Genomic DNA, 14,856 nt, shown 5'->3' on the forward strand with positions numbered 1-14,856 from the left:
CCCCCGGTCCTCAAGGTCCACACACACGGACGTGTGGCCAGTGCTTGAAGTGGGCCGGAATGCAGCAGACCGCAGCGGAACGCAGTTCCGGAACTTCTGTATCTTCGTCTTTTGGGTTCCGGCACTTTTTTCTGCGTTCCGGTACTTACTGAAACTGATCCGACGCAGTGACAGTGGCCCAAGAATAGACAATATCACAAGACCGATGAAAGACTACATTACCCATGAGCCACGACGGCCTAGACGACGATAGTGTCCTATCACAGTGTTTCTCGATCTACCGGGCCACGAGAAGATTACAATCGGGCCGCCGGCCCTCTCTGCCCTCTTCGAGAGACACACCATGCGGCCGCGGCCGCTACCATTCTTCTTGGTCATATTGCTGCGCGAGAACATCGCACATCGCAATTGAGTTCTGCGTCATACCCATTCTTCTCTGTTATGTGAAATATCTGACGATTTCTATGGCAAACTACATATCAAAATAAACAGGAGATTCTACTGATTCCAATGGCGTATAGAATGCCTCTGTATAATTAGCGGTAATCACGAGAAATCCTTTTTGGAAATAACATCACATTTCTGCATTTTTTCATACCTCTCCATTTTACCCACTTCAAAATAATTTCTTTTTCATATCAGAAGTTGTATTCAGACCCCTGTTTGTCATAATAGCCATGGCAGATGCTTGATATGTCATTTCAGGACCCAAAATAGCAACACAAAGAACACTTAGTCATACTTACCGACTTGTTCTGACTTTTGGGGCAACCTCTGGCATACGCACGTACACATGCACCAACACACACACACACGTACATAAAAATGTACACATGCATAAACATGCCCACACGTATGCACACACACACTATTATCCACACACATACACACACTCACAAGTATGAGACACATAAAACACAGGCAGGCAAGCAGACACACACACATACACACACGCACACACAGACACACACACACACACACACACACACACACACACACACACACCATTATCCCCACCACACACACTTACAGTGAAAACTCACAGCGCACACATGCACACAATCATTTACATACATAAAAGTTGCAGTAGAGGATGGAGTAGACGATGGAAACAAAAGCATGATTCATATTTGCGGAGAGAATGTGCAGGACTGAGCGGCGGTCATATTGTGTACTGCTTTTATGGGTCTCGGGGCGTTAATCTCCAGGCAGGGAAGAGTAGTTTGCAAGAAAAGGCTACTTTAAAAGTTTATACTTGAGCGTTTGTTTTCAGGGGAGAGATCCAACATTCCCGTCTCCTGCGAAGGGCTGAGGGCTGAGTGTCAAGGTTGGGTGGACTCGTATGGCAATGGATGTAATAGCAAGTGGGTTTCAGTTTTACTTTAATTGTCTTATCTTGCCTGTGTTTCGTCATAGGCAACCTTTGGCTGCAGTTAGGTGGGACAGAGCAACCTACAGTAGTGTCGCTATTTCCTTGCAAACACTTTTGGATCAGGATTGTTGTGTTGATACGGTCCACAGAGGGATATATTACGTGGCAGAACGCGTCTTTTTTTGTCAGAAGCAATGTTGTCTATTATAGTCTATGTGCATCAGATTTTAATGTTCGCAAAGAATGTGAAAATGAAAGGGGACTTGCAATCAGGGCCTCACAGAAGACACACAGAAGGTGAGTGGCGAATGAGATAGTCTTGTATTGCAATTTATATGGTAAAATATTAAAGTGTTGTACAGGTCTAGCCTACATTATTTTAATTTCACTAAATGTTGCTGCCTATCCCCTATATTCTATATTCCCCCTATTTGAATTTCAGATATCAGGTGTTTACATGTCCAGAACTGTGGCTACGTTTCAATGATTTCCAATTATACGTAAAATAAAAGAGTTAAAAGACAGCCAACAACCTTATGCTTCCTCATACATCCAGTTAGATTTAGGCCTAGCTATAGACCAGATAACCCAAACAAAGCCTGAACAATCCTGACCATTAGACAGTCTCTCAACAGGTTATTATTAGCCACTGTGACCTCTATCTGCCTTTAAGTCACACCAGAAACCTGCCCTTCATGAAACTCAGACAGTGGACTATGTACCATGGCCGTAACACAGAATAGATGGAACAATCTCTCGGCTATAATAAAGATCAGCCCATCTTTGTGCACATACAGGGCAACTGTCTGAGAACCAGAAACCCTTTTCAAGTTCTGCAAAGGCAGTAATTAAAACTGAGAAGGATATTGTATACCTTTACCCTCATTCAAAAGAAAATGAGACCCCCAAAGAGAGTACACAGGAAGGTAAATATCATGCACAACATGAAAGAATTCAGAACAGAATATATATTATAATTTACATGTTTGTTATCTATCTTGATGCTTTAATAGGTATTTGCATCATCTCAATTTTGATTAACATCTTGCCACAAAAGTGATTAGTGATCTCGGTTAACAGTTGTGTACAACGGCTTAAGAAATCAAGGAGAGACCAGCTATTTGAACTCAGCTTTGCAGGTCCTCTTTATGACCAAAGAGTTCCGGGAGGCTGTAGAAAGGTAAACAGAATAATGTAAGTCACTCATGGCTGCACTGCACATAACGTTGTAATGGCTGTTTACATGATGGTCTTGTCACTCTGTAGTTCGCAGATCCCTCCAAATGATCAGGTGTTTTACCATCTGCAACAGCTATTTAAATATCTAAAAGGTGACCATAAATGTGTGTGTCCTGTCAACATAACCAAAAGTCTTTCCATTGAAAACGGTGAGTGAAATTCATCAGTTTTTTCATCAAATTTTCATCAGTTTGTTAATGACAGGTTGCTGAAGTCGTTAATTCATTGAGACAACTCTGTTTTGATGTTAGTTCGTGTACAGCAAGATGCGGTGGAGTGGTTTGAGAAAATCTTGAGTGCCGTGTCACAGGATGTCTCCCAGGTACTTTTACACAACCAGTTTTACATAAATGTTAATATCTACTGTAACCCTTGTCTTTACATATGTACTGTATGTTTTTCCTCGTGAATGCATTCAGCTCTATGAGGGAAGATTGCAAACAACTCTGAGGTGCCTGAAGAGAGATCATGAGTGTCATGAAGATAACAATTTTTTTTCACTTCCACTCTCCATTGATGCAGAACATTATGATGTATTCAATGTGGTAAGAGTAACTCACCTTTTCATTAGGCTAGCTTGTCAAAAATGGAAAGATTACACCTAATATCAGCAATAGTAAACATATTATTTTTTATATTTCGAGTTGTGAACATGTATCACACTGGCACGTCATTGACCTAGCATGACTGTTATAGGTGGACGGTCTTGAGGCCTTCTTTAAAACCACAAGGTTTGATGAGGATGACTGGATGTACTGTGATGACTGTGATGAGAAAACAGACACTGAAATTGTGAGTGTACATTTAAAGTGTAACTCTGGCAAAAATTTACCAAAGGGTGTTTTTCTGAATGAAAATGCATCAAATAAGCCATGGAGACAGTGTTTTTTGTTGATCAACCACTACAGAGCTAGCATCGGCATAATCTAGAGCCTACAATTCCAAACGGTGAATTAGCTAAGGGCGGTGAGCCAAACGCTTTCAAAATAGCATTTTTTAACCAGTAGTATTGCTCAAAACAGCACCAAACCTGGTCAATAGCTTGCTCTGGGTCCCTACACAAAATAAGGAGTGGCAACAATATAGTTCACGAACCCAGAGTTTATAACAGAAGACTGTTAAGAACACTTACCAACTGGACTTATGAAGGAAAGTCAAGATCTCACGTCACATAATTGCCTGATATGGAATTTCCTTTGAGAGGAATTGGTAAAGAGAGTTGGTAAGTGTTCTTAACAGTTTTCTGTGATAAACTCTGGGTTCTAGCTCTGTAGTGCTTGATCAATGAAAATACTGTCTTCACTGCTTACATGATGCATTTTCTTTCAGAAATTGGTCAATTTTTGCCTGATAAATCACACATTTTGATGTTCATACATTAATTTGATTTTTGGTAAAGTTTTTAACATAAGGTAACATTTGGGTCATAAAGAATAATTTATTTTGTCCACTGACAATTTGATATGAATAACCACCCAAGGTTATCCAGCTTCCTAACCATGGTGATTCTACCACTGTAATATATATAATTACAGATACGATATCAGTCGATACGATATTTGTTGTTATAGTAGTTCAGGCTCAGTGATGAATGCCTTTCTTCCTACAGAGTTTTAATGTTCAGAAGTATCCCACAATACTGAATCTGCACCTCAAGCGCTTTTACTTTGACTACATGACAATGGGATATCAGAAGAACTGCTGCCCGGTGGACATTCCCCCTTCTCTGAACTACTTTGAGGTGATCATGTGACTGATTTTAAATGCATTGTATTCATGATTTTTTATCATGAAAGTATTAAAAAAGTATACACTTTTGTCTGGTCTTTAGGAGTAATAGATATGGATAACTGATAAATCAATGTTTTATCATTTGCTCTGTGAACAACCTTACTTGTATGTTGAACCTAGAGTTGTGCGTATGACCTGTTTGGTGTCATCAACCACAGTGGCGTGTATGGAAGTGGCCACTACTGGGCCAACATTAAGTGTCCTGAGAATAATAACTGGTATACCTTTAACGACTCTCACGTGACAAAGGTTTGCATCACTTTTCTCCACTGACAGTTGTAGGAGTGTAGGACATAGTGTAACCTACAGTATGTTGCCATTGTGAAGGACTGTGACATTATTAGGGAGTGTGATTAGGGACATGCTAAATTAAAAAATAAATGAAAAATAAAGCAACATTATGTAGTTCTCCTACTTTAGTAATGACTAGGGGCTTTTCATGTTGATGATATGCTGATTCAGAATAGAGTGACATCTTTGACATTACCCATTCTTTCCCAGAGTTGCTTAAGCAAAGTTTGTTGATGTTGCTTTTTTCAACAGATTACAGACAAAGACTTCTTAGAAAGGTATCCCAGTACTGAGAAACACTTTTTGGTGCTAAGCAGTATTGCTGTTTATTCATTGTTTGTAATGTCTCCATTTCAATTGTTGCAGGTCAAGGACGGCATATATGATCGTGTACAGGAAAAGTGAGTAAAGTCAAGCACATAGACCAAACAGATTGAATGAATGGATGAAATAACATGCATTCAATAAGGAAACATAGTGGATGATCTATTTTTTATACCTTTTTCCATTGTACTGGACAGCTAAACTATAATGTCATATTTCTATTAGATTTTACAGAAAGAGATTATTGTGTTTTTGTTTTTCAGGAGAATTGTCATCTTCATGCGCTCAGCAAGAAGAAAACAACATGGAGAGCAATACTGTAAGCCCTCTAGTCCGCAACATCAGAAGAGATTAGACAAAGTGTACGCTACCTTATTATTTATGGAACATTTGGTTTATGTTTACTTAGCAGATGCTTTCATCCAAAGCAATAACATACTGTATACAGTGCATTTTTGTTAAATAGGTTTGGATAATAGCATGTGTCTTGATCCCTTAAGCCCTTATTTAGTTTTTCTTTACATTTTTATCACCACATAAGCAACAGTTAAAACTGAGGACTAGACTAAGACTTACCTAATGATGGCTACCTACCCATAATTAATTCCTTTCTCTTCTTTCATCAGATGCCTGAGGAAATCAAGAACAACACAGTGACTGAAAAACACACCTGCAGAGACACTGATGTAACACAGCAAATTGAACATTACCCTCAGGTTGACATGCCAACAAAGACGAAGGTATCTAATCATACCTCTATTGGGGACGATCATGAGAAGAGGAGATCCCAGAGCTCTGGACTGCCCCAGGTTGATGCAGTCTCTTTGGACACATCTGCCTCAGACATGCAGCATTCAGTCATGAACACAAACCATGAAGGCACTGAGGTGTAGTGATAGTGAAGTGTAGTGAAAATATCCAGTATATACTGTACACATTGTAAAACATTTCTGTCATGTCATATGTGTGAGTCTTTCTATAAGTAATGTACCATGTGTTTATTTGTTACTCTACATCTATGTTCAAATATTGTCAAATGATATTTGAATGATAATTACAAGCATCATACATTAGCCTGACGACGTCATACTCAATTCTGCAGAAAAAGGATGTAGGCGGGGTTAAACTTCGGTCTGGCATCCAGGCTAATCATACATAGCCTGCATGTTTTTATTAAATAGTCAGCACCAGTATACAGAATCATGTAAAACATGAAATAATAAATAAGGACATAAATACAATGCAATTTTACCTGCACTGAAATTCAAATGTGTTCATTTAAAAATGAAAACAGTAAGAGCAAAGCACCTACAGCTTGTTTGGTAACTCAACAGCTGATGGGACAAATGATCTCAGGTATTTGATTGGGCCCGACTAAGAAAGTTCTTGTAGGTACACCATGGTTGGCCGGTCCTGCCGGGCCGTGCCTCAGGACACAGCCCTCGAGAGAGCGGAGTGGAGTGATGTCTGCCAAGATGGACTTTGCCCTTTGTGTGGCCCTAACCTCAACATATATGCTTGAGTGCGAGCTGGGCTTTGAGTGCGAGCTGGGCTTCCCCGCACTTTTCACTAGTGTGTCTCAGCTTCGTGACAGCTTCTGTCTGCCCCAGCTGACCTGCCTTGTGTGCACCACACCCTGGCGGTACGCTCAGTGAGTGAGTGTGTGCGCTGCTTTCTCAGCCACACGCCTGAGAGTAGTCTTTCTGTGCCAGCAAGCTGTCCCAATTTGATGCCATGTCAGCCTTAGATTAACAACATCCGTAGCTGTAAACAAGAGTGCAGGAAAGCAGAGCGTAGGAGGACAAAGTCATGTCTCCAAATACATTATGATATTTTGATAGATTTATTAGACAACATGATTAAAGGGATATTCCGCCATTTGTGGAAATACGCTCATTTTTCACCTTCCCTCGAGCAAAACAATCGATATTTACCTTGTTCCCGTTCATCCAGCCATTCTGTGAGTCTGGCGATACAACTTTTAGCTTCAGCCTAGCATAGATCATTGAATCGGATTAGACCATTAGCTTCTCGCCTGCTAGCTTCATGTTTAAAAGTGACTAATATTTCTGGTAATTTTCCCATTTAAAACGTGTGTCCTCTCAAGTTAGAAAGTGCAATAAGACCAACTGAAAATGAACCCTGCCGTTTTTCTAGGCTGATTTGACATGGAACTACATTCTCATCTGGCGTAATAATCAAGGCAACTTGCAGCTACTGGCACTACTACTGCTTGATGTCTATGGGGACTATTTTCAGATGCTGCGTACGATATCACTGCGCCTATGGTACGTTTGCAAGTTGCCTTGATTATTACGCCAGATGAGAGTGTAGTTCCATGTCAAATCAGCCTAGAAAAACGCCAGGTTTCATTTTCAGTTGGTCTTACTGCACTTTCTAACTTGAGAGGAGACACGTTTTAAATGGGAAAATTATCAGAAATCTTAGTCACTTTTAAACATGAAGCTAGCAGGCGAGAAGCTAATGGTCTAATCCGATTCAGTGATCTATGCTAGGCTGAAGCTAAAAGTTGTATCGCCAGACTCACAGAATGGCTGGATGAACGGGAACAAGGTAAATATCGATTGTTTTGCTCGAGGGGAGGTGGAAAATGAGCGTATTTCCAAAAATGGCGGAATATCCCTTTAAGAACGCAAGATCACAGTATTTTTCAGAATGTATTGCTGCCCGTACGAACAGCCCAAGATTTTTATTCAAAACAGGAGATTATCTGGTAAACCCAACCCAACTTGTGCCCCAGTTTAAAGTGATGCTGATTGTGAAAAAATCCTATTTTACCAAGGTGGAGGCTATTAGAGCCTCTATTACTCCTGATCCAAGTTACTAACAGTACAGGTCCCTCATTCTCAACAAGTTTGATCACATCAGCTTATCTGAACTTTTAGAAACTGTGCCTCACATGAAAGTGTCTTCCAGCCCTCTCGACATTATACCAACTAAATTCCCATTAGAGGTGATGGAATCTGTTGGGCCCTGCCTGCTTTCCATCTAATTCTGTGTAATGGTATTGTCCCTCCCTGATTATCTTAAAACTACCTTTGTGAACCCCTTGCTAAAAAAAGTCTGAGCTTGACCCCTCTCTCCCTCAAAACTGCAGATATCCAACTTATATCTAAAATTCTTAATATGGTGTATCACAGGGGTCTGTTTTGAGACCAATTTTATGTATCTTATACTGTATGCTCCCCCTTAGTCACATTTTCTAGAAACATGGTGTGTCTGTTCACTTCTTTGCAGATGATACACCGATTTACCTTCCACTTAGGCCCTCAGATACTTGTAGGCTTAACTCACTGAATGACTGCCTTACTGATGTTAAAAACTGGATGTCAAATAACTTTCTGTCGCTAACTTTTGACAAAACAGAGATCCTTGTCATTGGGTCCCAGCACATGGCGAATTAAATTTTCCCATTTTTAAATCCCTTACAGAACAGATACAAGCCTGTCTCTGAATCTTGGCATCTGGTTTGAAGGCAATATAGATTTTGAACACCATATTGCAAACCTTGTGCAATCTTAGAAGACCTACTGTATATTATCAGAGAAACTATCTTACATCTCACGCCTGGATTATTGTAACAGTCTTTTCACATGCCTCACTCAAAAGTCCTTACACAGGCTTCAAGTAGTCCAAAACTCTGCTGCCAGGCTCCTAAATAAGACCAAGCGGTATGAACACATCACTCCTGTTCTACAGTAGTATCATTACACTGGCTCCCAATATGCTGGAGAATAAAAACCACTATAAACTTTTTGTAGCATTTTGTAAGACCTGAACCTTTTCATGAACATGATCTACATAGAAAATACAGTACAGTTTACAACATTATTGCAATATGACAATTTAGGGGAAAATGTTCACAGGATGTCTGTAATTGTGCAAGATTAGAATACACCCCAACACTCCAAATTGGATGTGTTGTTTCTCTCAGTCAGCATCATGCTATAGGCCTAACTGAGCTGTAACTATTTCAATTGTCCAAACCCTGCGTTTAAGATACAGGATATGCATGACCAATCCAGAGGCATGCCAAATGGCTGTGCATCCTTTTGAGAATTACATTCACAGTCCTGGAAAAAGATAAAACTTTCTTGAGAGAGTAGTCCGATCCTTGCATGGCATCTGATCAGGGAAGCTGTCCTTGAATTTCTTCAGTACCTGAGAGGACACGGTACACAAGCAGTTAATTTAATATAACTATAGCGGATAAGGATTGGAGGCTGATCATTGCTTCACCAGTACTTGCCTTCCTGAAAAGCTCTTCGATATGGTCCTCATGGGCGTGCTCATTAAGTGTTTTCACGATGGTCTGGATGAACACTGAACCTGTTTTAGGATTTCTGTAAGACACAGTATCTGTGGAAAGTAGGGATGTAACAATTACCGGTGTAAACTAGGATAAAAATGTTGACAGTATCAATTACTGTTTTCATTTCAAATATCATATCACGGTTGATCACCACGGTGTGGAAACCGTGTGTTTAATCCTTCCCAGCTTCATCCGAGCCTGCTTTTGGCATAGGCCTGGTAGGCTACACTGAAGCAAAACTGGTACCAGTACAGATTCTGTTGTCTAATTGATGGATTTAACTGCGATTTGGATGAGGCTACACCTGCTTTTAAAAGCCGGAAGACTTTTACTGCTGTATCATATAGCCACTCTGCGTCTATTTATGTGCACATTCACCTTGAATCCATTCCCAGAGCAAGAAATCATGCTCCATTGATGCTAGGTGCAAATATATGTTTCTTAGATGATAGGAATGTGTCACATGTCTTGAAAGTGCAACATCTGTGATAAACGGCAGGCTATTACCTGGAGTGCAAGATCTCAAGCAAATGAAGTCTTTCTCACGGTGCTCTTTCTTGCTCCTAGGAATGGGGGCACTGTCTGCAACCCACACATCTCCTTCTTCCCCTGGACAACATCAGCACAGAATTGGTGATAGATAGATAGATAGATAGATAGATACAGTAGACATATCTTTATCATTGTCAAAAGCAAGTATTCAGCTCAAGTTCACTGAGGATGTCAATCTTTCATCCAGACTGATATGTCCCTGAGGCATTAAGGAATAACCTTGAGAGCAGGCACACACATCCAGAGGCCAACAGGCGCCGGATTCCAAAAAGTAAAACCAAGATAAAGCTGGGTCCGCCCACTGAGCTCCACGTATACTGTTTTTTTAAATCAAGTCACATTTCGGGCGCACGCTGAAGGGGAGTGCGCCCAAAACATTACTTGATTAAAAATACAGTATACATGGAGCTCAATGCGCGGACCCAGCTTTGTTTATCTTATGCATTAAGGAATAACAACACACATGAAAGTAGAATTACCTCCTCTACAAGCCTGGATGAGAATCACTTTGGGTTTATCGCGCAAGGCTGGGCAGCTTGGAGTGTTGAGATGGTGGAAAATAGTGTCAACAGGTAAGATGTCCTTCAGATTATCACCATAAGAAACACCACAGATACCCTCCTGAATTCCATGGGACATGATCACCACAAAACAACTGTCGGACTGGAGGTGTTCCCCCCTCTGAGAGAAATCTGCCATAGCAGATTCCATGCCCTGGAAGTGTAACAACACATCGCTAAAGGTTTTCATTAGGCATCTGATAATGACCCTGTTACATGTTTAATTGGATACCATTAGAAAACATTCACAGACACCACAACCTGAGCTGTAAAACAAGAATCTGATAGTTGCCACATTTGGATACATTTTTTATGTAAAAAAAACCAACAGTATCTGTGCGTTCAGACCAAAACCGTCAAAAGCATCAAAGTCGCTGGTGAAGCTCATAGCCCGACGCTCAACCCAGTTCGGCGCCGAAAGCGTCAAAGCCGTGAAACATTTGAACAAACCACAAGCAGCAATCCTGCGAGTTTGACATTCTGATTAGTTGACACCGAACCGTGTCATAGCTCATTACCATAAAGTTAACTGAGGTTCAACTTTTTTTTGACGCCCGTGAAGCTCATGAAGCCACGCTCACGCCCAGAACGCTTTTGACTCTCCATAGAAAATGAATGATTTCCGGCACTCTTGACGCTTTTGACGGTCTTGGTCTGAACGCACAGTATGTTATATGGGCTTATCCCAGGGTGAGAGGATGTTATGGCTCCTCTCCCTGCCTGGTTCAACCAATCTGATGAACTGTTTTTAAGTCTGTTCCTGAGTCCACAGATAAGTTTAAGTGGCTACAGACTGTTATACCTTTGAAGTCAGATTCCTGAGTATGAACACGGCGTATCCCAAGTTTTCAAGTAGGATCCTCATGTTCTTCTCATCAACCTCAGCTCCTGTTCTGTCACTTTCTTGCTCAAACTCCACATTGTTGATGAGTAGAGCCAAGCGTGTTCGGTTCACAGACTTATCCATAGACATGTAAATCTGGAGGAAAGGTGTTGTTAATAATAATAATTTGCCTTTATTGTCTCTTCATTCATTCTTTATTGTCACCTTTCATGTCACCTGCAGAAGTTCTCTGATGATTCTGCAGTTGTGGGGTGTGTCAGTGATGGTGAGGAGACAGAGTACAGGCAACTGGTGGACCGCTTTGTGACATGGGGCAAAAACAACCACCTTGTCTTGAATGTGGCTAAGACCAGGGAAATGGTGATAGACTTTAGGAGGGCCAGGCCTGAGCTAAATGTCATTTCAATACTGGGTGAGGAAGTGGACATTGTAGAGAACTACAAATATTTGGGAGTTCTTATTGACAACAAACTTGACTGGAGACACAACACGGAGGCTGTATATAAGAAAGGGCAAAGCAGACTCTATTTCCTGAGAAAGCTTAGGTCTTTCAATGTGTGCAGCAAAATGTTGCAAATGTTTTACCAGAGTGTTGTTGCAAGTGCAATTTTCTTTTCTGCCATATGTTGGGGAGGTGGCATTACAGCCAGGGACACTAACAAACTAAATAGGATCATAAGGAAGGCTGGCTTTGTGTTGGGGTCAGCCCTAGAGCCCCTGGAGTTGGTGGTGGAGAGAAGGATGCTGCACAAACTTTTCAATATATTGGACAATACCACTCATCCACTACACAATGTACTGGTAAAACAAAAAAGTATTTTCAGTTTGAGGCTACGCCAACTAAGCTGTAAGAAAGACAGATACAGAAAGACTTTTTTACCTACTGCAATAGCACTTTATAATGACTCCCATCTGGGCAGAGAGAAAGGAATAACATTTTAAATAATTTTTCTGTATGTATGCATGTTTGTATGTTTTTGTTGAATGTTGTGTATGCTGCTGAAACACTGTAATTTCCCTTTGGGGATGAATAAAGTATATCTATCTATCTATCTTCAAGAGAGAAATTTGTACCAAGAGAGGGCATGACAATTGTTATTTGTTCACTGCATACTGTGGTGCTTGTGGTCTTTCAAAACAGTTCGTAATCTATTAATAACAAATCATTTTGATGGAATTAAATGTAAATGCTTACATCATCCTTTTCTGTCCTGGTCTTGAATTCACGAAGGCACCATTTAAAAGATGAAATTGAATCTCCTTGAGAAACCTGAAAATGCATTGCAAATGCTTTGCATTGTTAGATTATACAGTAGTGTAATTATATGACAATATTGTTGCACAACTGTGAAGCAACTGATCTACGAATCTATTCCTAGAACCACCCAGCCCCTGGAATGGGACACAGCTACAGCCTATAGAACTGCAACCTGGGGAAATAATGTCAACACAGGAGAGAACAAATGCCTACATGTGCTATCCTACCTTCCTCTGCCCACAGCCCTCATTGGTACAGTGCTTGGCATTGGCATAGGGTCCTTTCCACTCCCGCTGGCAGAGCCAGCAAAACTGGTAGATGCGACCCTTCTTAGAGGTGCAGATGGAACACTGGACACACAGGTTATTGGGCTCTGCTCTCTCCACGTAAGAATGGCAACCTGGACACTTTAAGATAGACCAGAGAGAAAATTACATGAATGAGAAAACACACACACACACACACACACACACACACACACACACACACACACACACACACACACACACACACCGCACCACACCGCACCACACCACACCACACCACACCACACCACAAAATGTTATTCAAACAAAAGTGTTACATTTACTTTTTTGTAGTCACACAATGTCAAGGCAGTGAGTGCTGAAATTGTCTCTTCAAAATACTGTTGTGTCTTTGGCTTCAGCTGAACCAGCTCACAGACGGTCTGATAGGAGAAGCTGGCACAGAGCCGTTTATTTGGTTGGATAAACTTTGGACAGGTGAATTCAGTATGTTTCTAAAAAGACAAACAAACCAGTAGGATATAAGAAATTACATTGAGCAATAACAATAAGGGGAATTCAATTGAAATATCTGATAGAGAAACAATACATAGTTTGGAATTAATCCGCTAGGTAATCAGACTTAATTTCATCCTCACGTGTTCAAGCTGGGACTGGGTCCATGCGATCAGGTAATCAGGAGGTATATGATGACCACATGGCAAGCAGGCTGTGTAATGAGATTTATTATTTTTTTCATGGTGAAATACATTCAAAAACCATGTTCATGAAATGTCATCTCAATGGCTTAACATTTTTGTTGAAATGAGAGGGTTGAGAAACATCCCAGAGGCTTTCAGTCATTGAAGAGAGAACTCTGACCAAAACCAAACCAAAGTTCCAAGTTACTGATCTTGAGCAGAGAATGCACAAGGAATCTTCTCAAACCAGGAAAATCATCACTGCACAATGGTCATAGACATAATATTAAATTCTTATTATGTTTGTCTGTGTCTGTGTGAAGCGCTTTAAAGTGGCCATTCTGCTAGAAAACGCACTACAAATGAAAAAAATCAATCAATCTCTGGACAATCCAGAGAAATTCTAGAGAGAGGAACACTCCCCAAACCCCTGCTTTGCATTTTCTAACTGTATCCTATGAGATGTTACTGGTGAAGAAGGCCTCTTTTCATGGTGGAGAGGCTTTACAACGAATGAAGTACTAGGCTACTGGAGTTCCGATATGGCATGTGTGTTTCTGTTTGAAATAAATACCGATGTAAAATATCAAATCAAATGGGGTACTTCCGTAGAAGGCTGATGTCTGTGATTAATTCTTCATGGTTTAGGCCTAGGTGAAGTTACAAAATCACGAATTAGCAAAACATCCATAGGATTACTTTCATTTTCACTTCGCCTTTCCCCCCACGGAACCAAGTAACTGATGATCCATGAAATAGGCTAGAACATTTTCTCGGAAAGTGGAATAGATTAAGGCTACAGGCTACTCTTCATAAATTAGGCTACTTCAGTTTACATGCCAACAATAATTCGAAGAGATTCGGCATTTGACAAGCAAGGCAGACAGTACTCTGACGTCAATAAGCAAACGGTAAAAGTAAACATCAACAACATGAATCACTCTATAGCCTACAGTAAATCAGTAAATTACGGAATTACTTTTAATGTCAAATTTTCTCGGAACTGCGTCGGTAGAAACTTCGCTGGTCTTGAGCGCAGAATGTTCCATGATGTTGCGTGCTTCCAAGACTCGTCCTTACACTACAACTTAGGCTACGCAAAGGGGGGGAGTTTTTATTGTCAGATAAGCCAAATTTGGACTGGCTTCCAGGCTAGTTGTGAATGTGGGCCAGCATATTGTGGGAAATAATTAGGGGTGTGGGTTTGGACAGACCAGCATAATTTATTTACAAGGAATGTGTAGAGTGTCATAACAAACTCTTTAGTCTTTCAAACCTGCCCATCAATCATTAACCAAGCACATATATTGTAAAAATTGTACAAGTAGCCTGAACAATATGGCTTT

At 40.6% G+C, this 14,856-nt stretch overlaps 2 protein-coding genes across 2 annotated transcripts; one reads left to right on the top strand and one right to left on the bottom strand.

Moving 5' to 3' along the window:
- The first annotated feature begins 2,855 nt into the window (after positions 1-2,855).
- On the top strand, positions 2,856-4,634 carry LOC134060471 (uncharacterized). The gene is made up of 5 exons (XM_062517199.1): positions 2,856-2,933; positions 3,031-3,156; positions 3,308-3,403; positions 4,221-4,352; positions 4,561-4,634. Exons 1-5 carry the CDS (start codon positions 2,856-2,858, stop codon positions 4,597-4,599), a joined length of 471 nt encoding a protein of 156 aa, XP_062373183.1. The 3' UTR covers positions 4,600-4,634.
- A 2,995-nt stretch (positions 4,635-7,629) lies between these two features.
- Positions 7,630-14,602, bottom strand: casp23 (caspase 23, apoptosis-related cysteine peptidase). The gene is made up of 10 exons (XM_062516924.1): positions 14,490-14,602; positions 13,469-13,539; positions 13,154-13,324; positions 12,792-12,971; positions 12,502-12,576; positions 11,265-11,441; positions 10,382-10,616; positions 9,858-9,959; positions 9,288-9,397; positions 7,630-9,199 (listed from the first exon to the last, which is right to left on the bottom strand). The coding sequence occupies exons 1-10, from the start codon at positions 14,557-14,559 to the stop codon at positions 9,104-9,106; spliced, it is 1,287 nt and encodes a 428-aa protein (XP_062372908.1). The 5' UTR covers positions 14,560-14,602; the 3' UTR covers positions 7,630-9,103.
- Between the last annotated feature and the right edge of the window lie 254 nt (positions 14,603-14,856).

Source organism: Sardina pilchardus, chromosome 16 (genome assembly GCF_963854185.1).
Source record: "Sardina pilchardus chromosome 16, fSarPil1.1, whole genome shotgun sequence".
Classification (NCBI taxonomy): domain Eukaryota; kingdom Metazoa; phylum Chordata; class Actinopteri; order Clupeiformes; family Clupeidae; genus Sardina; species Sardina pilchardus.

What these genes read in the sequence shown, in the direction of transcription:
- LOC134060471 (XM_062517199.1), top strand. Translation starts at nt 2,856, where the DNA reads ATGTTAGTTCGTGTACAGCAAGATGCGGTGGAGTGGTTTGAGAAAATC. An exon ending in ATTATGATGTATTCAATGTG is followed by an intron (nt 3,157 to 3,307) that starts GTAAGAGTAACT and finishes TGACTGTTATAG; the next exon opens with GTGGACGGTCTTGAGGCCTT. An exon ending in AGAAAACAGACACTGAAATT is followed by an intron (nt 3,404 to 4,220) that starts GTGAGTGTACAT and finishes TTCTTCCTACAG; the next exon opens with AGTTTTAATGTTCAGAAGTA.
- casp23 (XM_062516924.1), bottom strand. Translation starts at nt 14,559, where the DNA reads ATGGAACATTCTGCGCTCAAGACCAGCGAAGTTTCTACCGACGCAGTT. An exon ending in GAGAAAATTTGACATTAAAA is followed by an intron (nt 13,540 to 14,489) that starts GTAATTCCGTAA and finishes CTCATTACACAG; the next exon opens with CCTGCTTGCCATGTGGTCAT. An exon ending in CATTGTGTGACTACAAAAAA is followed by an intron (nt 12,972 to 13,153) that starts GTAAATGTAACA and finishes TCTATCTTAAAG; the next exon opens with TGTCCAGGTTGCCATTCTTA.